Source organism: Lipotes vexillifer, unplaced genomic scaffold, assembly GCF_000442215.2.
Source record: "Lipotes vexillifer unplaced genomic scaffold, Lipotes_vexillifer_v1.1 scaffold153, whole genome shotgun sequence".
In the NCBI taxonomy this organism is placed as follows: Eukaryota; Metazoa; Chordata; class Mammalia; order Artiodactyla; family Lipotidae; genus Lipotes; species Lipotes vexillifer.
In genome coordinates this window covers 5,061,553-5,070,283 of record NW_006774670.1, presented here as the reverse complement: position 1 = coordinate 5,070,283, position 8,731 = coordinate 5,061,553, and the positions used below count along the sequence as shown (strand labels likewise).

At 37.8% G+C, this 8,731-nt stretch overlaps 1 protein-coding gene across 3 annotated transcripts in view; it reads left to right on the top strand.

Annotated features, from left to right (window-relative positions):
• Window positions 1-8,449, top strand: part of UGDH (UDP-glucose 6-dehydrogenase) — a 33,601-nt gene extending 25,152 nt beyond the window's left edge. For 2 of the 3 annotated variants that reach the window (XM_007449421.1, XM_007449422.1), the window contains 7 exons: window positions 211-358; window positions 2,723-2,817; window positions 4,297-4,427; window positions 4,928-5,061; window positions 5,477-5,568; window positions 5,683-5,793; window positions 8,255-8,365. In XM_007449421.1, the coding sequence (XP_007449483.1) occupies window positions 211-358; window positions 2,723-2,817; window positions 4,297-4,427; window positions 4,928-5,061; window positions 5,477-5,568; window positions 5,683-5,793; window positions 8,255-8,365 (822 nt within the window). Of the gene's footprint in view, window positions 1-210; window positions 359-2,722; window positions 2,818-4,296; window positions 4,428-4,927; window positions 5,062-5,476; window positions 5,569-5,682; window positions 5,794-8,254 lie in introns of all 3 variants that reach the window. The other variant, XM_007449423.1, reaches the window with a different exon arrangement.
• The last annotated feature ends 282 nt before the right edge of the window (window positions 8,450-8,731 follow it).

The following is an 8,731-nucleotide window of genomic DNA, read 5'->3' as shown; positions in this document are numbered from 1 at the left end:
TCTTTCCCTTCTTTTACCCTTTCTTCTTCATCTTTCTTCTCTAATTTAAAACATTTTCCCTTACCAACCCACCCATTGCCTCCGCAAATTGAGCCCATCAGTAACTTTTATATCTCCCTCAGTAATTTGGATCAACTCAATGAAATATAATACAGATATAAAAAATTTTTATTTTAGCTCATCATATTCTTCCTTTTTTTTTCTTTTAAGGCAGCAAATGCTTTTCTAGCACAGAGAATCAGTAGCATTAACTCTATAAGTGCCCTCTGTGAAGCAACAGGAGCTGATATAGAAGAGGTGGCAACAGCCATTGGAATGGACCAGAGAATTGGAAATAAGTTTCTGAAAGCCAGTGTTGGTAAGTTGAAATTTTTCTGTACATAAAGTAGGTTCATTTAGCCAGGTCTCTAACTTTAAGGAAGCCTTTGCTTAACTTAAATGCCCTTAATATAATGATTCCATTATACATGTAGGCTTCAGCCTATCAGGAACTTTCTAAGTGAGGCAACTGTTACTTATATTGTTTAATAATTACTGACTGATTGGTAGATAAACATAGTTCAATGTTTTATATTCGTATTTTGTTAGAACATTTAGGTAGAATAAGTTTGGGAGACCACATAGGAAATCATGTAACACCTTTTACTGAAGCAAATAGGAAAAAATTCCTTATCATTTGCTTTTCCTACTAATACAATTATGGAAATGTGACCTTGGTGAACTACAGTCAATCCTCATTATTTGTGGATTCCATATTTGTGAATTAGCCTACTTGATAAAATGTATTTGTAACCCAACATCAATACTCATGTGGTCATTTGTAGACATGAACAGAGCAGCAAAAAGTTTGAGTCACCCAACACATATATTCCCAGCTGAAGTTGAATAAGGCAATACTCATACCTTCTTGTTTTAGCTCTCATACTGCAAATATGTGCTCTTTTTGTGATCTATTTAGTGCTGCATTTTTGTGCTTTTTTTTCCTGTGACTTCACTGTTTAAAATGGCCCCCAAGCATATTGCTGAAGTTTTGTCTAGTGTTCCAAAGCATCAGCAAGCTAGGATGTGCCTTACACGTGTGGTTTGATAAGCTTCATTCATTCAGGCATGAGTTATAGTGCTATTGGCTGTGAGTTCAATGTTAATGAATCAACAATATTTTTAAATAAGGTGTCTTTAAACAGAAATACACATAAAACAAGATTATGTTGATCGGTTGGCAAAAATGTGACCAGAAGCTCACAGGAACCTAATGCTGTATTTCACCTAGGAGCAGTGCTTCAGTATTTGCTAATTCAGCATTTGTGGCAAATCTGTAGAACATAATTACTGAGTTTAACAAGAACTGACGATGTTTCTTTTGCATATAAGTTAATAAGATTGATGTAGAGGTAAATAGAGTCTTTTACAGATTGGACCATAGACAGCTTTTCCTGTATTTCTGGGGCTTTATGCCATTTCTCAGTACTGATTTCCCTGGCCTTTTGTATCTTTTTGATATTTTCTCCTAGTGGCCATTTAATAAAAATAGCTCCTATTTACTGAAGGAGTATTATGCACCAAGTTCTGAACTTTATATATCTTAATTATTAATCCTTATAACTGGGACTTCCCTGGTGGCGCAGTGGTTAAGAATCCACCTGCCTTTGTTAACCCCCCCCCTGCCAGTGCAGGGGACATAAGTTTGATCCCTGGTCCGGGAAGATCCCACATGCCATGGAGCAGCTAAGCCTGTGAGCCACAACTACTGAAGCCTACACACCCTAGTGCCTGCGCGGCAGGACTACTGAGCCTGTGCCCTCTAGAGCCTGCATGCCGCAACTACTGAGCCCGCATGCTACAACTACTGAAGCCCGTGCGCCTAGAGCCTGTGCTCAGCGACAAGAGAAGCCACTGCAATAAGAAGCCCGCGCACCGCAACGAAGAGTAGCCCCTGCTTCCTGCAACTAGGGAAAGCCCACGCTCAGCAACGAAGACCCAACACAGCCAAAAAAAACAAAAACAAAAAAATCCTTATAACCTTTTACAAAGGTGTTGGTATTTCTAGAGATGATTAATGATTGGGGAAATTTTTGTAACTTGCTCAAAGTCATATAACTAATGAGTGGCTAGATGTTTCTGACTCCAAAGCCCACGCCAACCCTCATTGTATACTGCATTGCACTAGAACAGGGGTGGGCAAGCTACAGCCCCCAGGCCAAAATGCGGCCCACAGCTTGTTTTTGTAAATAAGTTTTACTGGAAAATAACTATGCCCATTTGATTACATATTGTCTATGACTGCTTTTGAGCTACAAAGGCAGAGTTGAACAGTCGTGCCAGAGACTGTATGGCCCATAAATGCTAAAATATTTTTTACCTGGCCTGTAAAAGTTTGCCAGCTCTATGTGTTAGAGTTAGAGATGCAGGGCAGTGATACCAGCTGAATGAAGGGAAAAAATAGAAAATATAGCCACAATAAAACTTAGGCTAGAAAGTGATTTATAATTATTTGTAATTATTTAAGATTATTTATAATTATTAGGAAATTATTTATAGAGTTGATTAGTTGCTTGCAAATTTCATACAAGTTATAAACCCATTAATTTTCCAACATTCAAATTTTATTATTAAAAATCCAAGCATAGGCCCTCTGATTAGTATGACAAAGAAATTTGTAATATGATTTAGTTGTTTGGTTCCTAAATGAAAATATTATCTTTTTTTTTTTTCCTTTCTTCAGGTTTTGGTGGGAGTTGCTTTCAAAAGGATGTTCTGAATTTGGTTTATCTCTGTGAGGCTCTAAATTTGCCCGAAGTAGCTCGTTATTGGCAGCAGGTATTAATCTTTATAGTCAACAGCTTATGATTAACTTCTAATTAAAACATGTCACCCTTTTCTGTCAAATGTTTTTGATAGGATTAATTTTTTCCAGGAACTCAATTATTATTATATTCAATATGTTCATTTTAGGTTTATTTGCTGGGGTTCTGTGTTTATAATTTGTCTTTTTTGGTAATCATCTATGATAGAAGTTTATGATAAACCAGTATTCCTTCTAATTTTAATAACTAAATTTGCTCCCTGAGTAAAGCAAGAAATATTACTTTTAATTATAATTCTTCTCTATCTTGAAAGGCTAAGATAAAAGTAAAGGCAAAAGAACCTCTATTGTCATGCTTCCAAGTGGTTTGCATATGTTGATATTTGTTTTGTCCCTTTGAGATTCACAGAGCTAAAATTAGAGACCCTTCTCAAACTGGAAATAGAGTTAACATTTATTGCATTCTTACTCTGTGCCAGGCACTCTTTTAAGCACTTTACATGTAGTATCTTAGTCCTCATCATTAATATTATCCCTCATATATAGATGAGGAAGCTGAGGCTTAGCAATGTTAAGTAATTTGTTCAAGATACCAGCCAGTGTATGTAACTTTCCCAAATATTTTTTCCCCAAGTTTACAGTTTTTCAGATTTCAGCAGTGAGTAGGAATGGAAGGAAATTAACATTTTTAGGGAAATGTACACTTTTAGGTTCATTTCACTCAATCCAGTATGATGGCTTTATCTTACTATCCGTTGTGGGGAAAATGCAGATAAAGGCTTGATTTTCCAAAACTTTCGGCTCATTTCCCAAGCTCTCAGGCTCTGAGACGGCTTCTAGAAGCTTAGAGCCTTAAAAAAAAGTCTTTCCTTGTATCCATCTGGTCACCAATATGATGTCTTGTTTGTAAATTCTTAGGAGAGTAACAGATTAGGTGATCAGAGACTGTTATGTTTTACTCGTAACATTTAGTTAAAAATTTTGCCAGGTGTTTGTGCTGTTATGGTTCATCCAGAGGCAGCTATAACTCTGTACATAGTTTGACTGTTCTCTGCCCACTTTCTACTCACACTCAGTTTTGGTGAGGGGTTGGGGGTAAGCATATGAAGGAGTACTTTGGAGTTTAATTGCTTCCACAGTGTTTGGAGAAGTTGGCTATGTGCCTTTTTTTAGGTGGACTCATGGCTGGACCTCAAATGGGGTTGACATTTAGCTGTGCTCCCCACCTTAACATCCATCCCAGCCCAATGCATGGAAAGTTAAGCCAAATAAAAATGAAAAATTTCAGGCTGGCTATAAGGAGTGGGGGGTAGGTAATTCTTTCTTTACTTTTTTCAGTCTGCAGATACTAAAGAGGTTGTTAATCTTTGCCTCCTGTTAATTTATAAGGCTTGTATTCATACAAGAGTACTCACCATAAAGCTGTGAGCAATGTATGGTACAGGCTGCACCTCTTCTAACTGATCCTTGCATAATTGTCCTTGTCATTTCAGGTCATAGACATGAATGACTACCAGAGAAGGAGGTTTGCTTCCCGGATTATAGACAGTCTGTTTAATACAGTGACTGATAAGAAGATAGCTATTTTGGGGTTTGCATTCAAAAAGGACACCGGTGATACAAGGTACCATTTCTTTGAAATATTTCAACCTTTTTGAGAATGTTAACTCCTCATCTTATCCTGATTTTTTTTTTTTTTTTTTTTTAGGTAAGAAGTGGATATATTTAGAGAGAAACACACTCCACAGACAGAGTGTGGGCCATCTCAGAAGGCGAGAAAGGCCTTATCCTGATTTTTTGATGGTGGTTGTGTATGTGAAATACATGTATGTATATAGTATAAAGAATAAAAATAAAGTGGACATCAATATCTTCACAAAAAATAGAATCTCACCTGTATATTAAACCCCTTAGGTATTAGAATATATGCCATTTGTGGGAATTCCCTGGCGGTCCAGTGGTTAAGACTCTGTGCTGCCAATACAAGGGCCATGGGTTCAATCCCTGGTCAGGGAACTAAGATCCCACCTGCATGCGGCATGGCCAAAAAAAAAATAAGTAAAAAAAAAATTTAGAATATATGCCATTTAAAAGTGCAGCAATACTGATTTTTTTTTCCTTCAGAGAGTCGTCTAGTATATATATTAGCAAATATTTGATGGATGAAGGTGCACACCTCCATATATATGATCCAAAAGTACCAAGGGAACAAATAGTTGTGGATCTTTCTCATCCAGGAGTTTCAGAGGATGACCAAGGTAAGTAGGCTTTGAGTCTCATGCATCACTTTGAGTTTGGGCACCCAGACTTCGTTCTCTAGAAACTTTGGTTCAGTATTTATCATTTATATCATTGGTAGGCCCCTCTTTTCAACCTTATTTCTCTAAAATTAAACTCTCAGACATTGTTTCATCAACTTTGATTTGAAGTAATCAGCTGTGGGTTAGTCTAGTGATTTTTCCAACATATTCTAAAAAGTCCCGGAGATTCCAAGGAGTTGCTTCTGGGGCAAAATTGGGAGTACTCCAGGCCCCCCCACATTACCCCTATTCACACTTCAACCAGACCATTCCACTTCTGTCAGATCCTCAACTCCTCCAGCAATCTTAGTGTTAAAATGCATAATTTCAAATCACTCCTTTCTTATTCCAACTTTCTGTTGGGTTGTTATAGTGGCCCGGCTGGTGACCATTTCCAAGGACCCCTATGAAGCATGTGATGGTGCCCATGCTGTTGTGATTTGCACTGAATGGGACATGTTTAAGGTAAGGTGACAGTAGTGAGATTAAGGAAAATTTTAGAGGTGTTCTAGTACCATTTGGGGTTGAGTATGTGTTCCCATATATGCTCTACTTGTTTCTTTGGTTCTGTCTTTATAGGAACTGGACTATGAACGCATTCATAAAAAAATGCTGAAGCCAGCCTTTATCTTTGATGGACGACGTGTCCTGGATGGGCTCCACAATGAACTACAAACCATTGGCTTCCAGGTAAGCATGATCCTGGATTGGTTTTGTTTCATTTGTTTGGTCATTTCCTTTTTAAAGGCTTTGAGTTTTAGAAATTAAAAATTTTTTTCATTTAGCAATAGCATAACTGTGGGCAACATGTCAGTCAATTCTCTGGGAAGTTCTGTGGTATTTGTGAAGTACTCCACTCCCTCCTTAAAACTGTGATCTAAAGGTCATTCAGTGTTGGTCTTTCTTACATAATATCAGTTGCCTATCATATGGGGCGAAGATATACCTTGCCTTAACTCATAGAAACATCAAGTAAGAAAATATACACATAGAAATTTTTTTTTTTCCTGGAGCCTCCAAAGCTACTCTGCTGCACTGTCTGCATCACACTGACCCGCTCTGAGGCCAGGTCACTTATTCCTATATGAATGTTTTGAAAACTGCAATATGCAATATAGTTGTCACATGTTGGTATAGGATCCTATGCCTCTGGGTGCTCAGCACTGTGCTGGTGCTGTGAGAGGTCTGAATGAAAAGTATGAGAGCTGCAGTGGTGCTGGCCCTCTTTTAATTCAGAGTTTGTCAGTTAATTATGGAACGTTTAGAGAGCTGACACAAACCTGCACGGTACATTTTATGTTGCATCCATTTCAGTTCTACCAGGGGCTCCAAGAGTATTAATAAGAGGGAGCTACTTTCCATTTCCTCAGAGCAGAAATGGAGTGGGAGGCTTGGGGGGCGGTTGGGAGGATAACAAATCTGCCGGGAGATTACTGTCAGCATAGTCCTGAAGCAGGGCAGAGTGCAGCAGTGTTTAGAGCTGGCTGTGTGCATCTGCTCAGCACCAGCTGTCTTGGAGAGGTACTGATAAGCCTTCATCCACTGCTGAAAATATCTGATCTGGTTCTCTTAACCTGTCACTGACTTGTTGATCCTTCTTATTTAGAATTCAGTGCCCATGTCTCATTCATTAGACATTAACTTGCAAAAAAAATCAGATGACATCCTTGTCTGTTCACATTCCATCAAAGACCGTGGGGACCCTTTTTTTAAAATAATTAATTAATTAATTTATGGCTGCATTGGGTCTTCGTTGCTGCATGTGGGCTTTCTCTAGTTGTGGCGAGTGGGGGCTACTCTTCGTTGCGGTGTGTGGGCTTCTCATTGCGGTGGCTTCTCTTGTTGCGGAGCATGGGCTCTAGGCATGCGGGCTTCAGTAGCTGTGGCACACGGGCTCAGTAGTTGTGGCGCACAGGCTTAGATGTTCCACAGCACGTGGGATCTTCCTGGACCATGGATCGAACCCGTGTCCCCTACATTGGCAGGCGGATTCTTAACCACTCTGCCACCAGGGAAGTCCCCCTGGGGACCCTTTTATCCTACCCCTCCTTAGTGAGTAATGTGAGTTTTTCAGTCATGACTGAAACTCAGCAATGTTATTTTTTAAAGATTATTTGCAGGCACAGACACATTTTTCTCTCATTCCTGTTTTACTCATCTAAAGGAGAAGATATGTAGAGGTATATATATTTAAAATGAGTTTGAGTTCTTATAAAATTAACTTTTCCAAGTAAGGATTAAAAAAACAATTAGACTGGAATTACTAAATAAAGGGAATTTATAAGCCACTAAATAAGACAATTGATGAATATAAAGCAGAAGCCCTTTGTGGTATGAGTCAGCATTAAATATTAATTTTTAATTAAAGAGACATTTATGAAGATTGTTTAGTATATTTATCTGTGCTGTGTGGAGAGGAGATAAACTTATGAGTATTAAAGAAGCAGTGTCTTTAAAGATGAGATTGATTATTTTGGATAGAGGGGAAAAATTTTAAATGTAATATGCAAAATGAAAATTGACTACTGTTGATTTATTGAAGGTTGGCTTGCATGCCTGATACTGTGCTGAGCACTTTATCTAATTGAATCCTTACCACAACTCTTTGAGGTAGATGGGTAACACCATTTACGAGGAGGAAGAAAGACCTTCGAGGGTTTAGGTAACAGCACTTATCAGTCAGGATTCCAGCTGGAGCCTTTCAGACTCTGAAGCCTGAACTTCTAAAAAGCTATGCTGTTATAGCTTATGCAAGCTTTTTAAAATGAGGGAAACAGACATTAGAATAGAGTTTGAAAGAATGTGAATTAACTGGAATCCAGTCTATTTATTGCTTTCACGTGTGCTACTGAAACAATCATGGCAGGTGGTTCCCTATTGTTTGAGGGGGTCTGGTGTCGAGAATGACAGGAGTCAGTGTGCCCTGTTATGAATATGAAAAGGGGAATGCAGACTGACTCTAGAAACATAAACAGTGTGGAAGGAACCAAAGATCTTTCATAGCAGCCCAGACGACTTGAGAAACTTTTTCTGCCTTTAAAAAGAAAAAAAGCATTTAGGTTTTAGCCCTTGTTATACTACATTACAGAGTTTTTACATTTAAGTATTGAAATTGTTAATTTTCTTTCTAAAATCTTTTTTTCCCCTCTAGATTGAAACAATTGGCAAAAAGGTGTCTTCAAAGAGAATTCCATATGCTCCTTCTGGTGAAATTCCAAAGTTTAGTCTTCAGGATCTACCCAACAAGAAACCCAGAGTATAGACATTGCCATTTTTATTTGTAATTTTTTTGGTACTTCAGGATAGCAGATATCTATCTGATATTAAATGGTAAATGAATCAAGTGCTTTTAAGGAAACAAAACTATTTTTTTAATAATCAGATTTATACTAGCTGTATGGGAATTAGCATATCTGGTAATTATGAAACTAGAATATTTTTTACATATTTTTATAATATTGTTACCTCAGTGATTGGATGCATAGCAAATAACTGTGTTGGTTTTAATGGTGTCAATTTTTGTAAAATTAAACTTCAGACACTTTTTACTTTATAAAATGTCTTTAGGTAGCACTTGAATATCACATTGTAATGGGAGTGGCATGCTTCAGTTTTTCTCATCATTGGT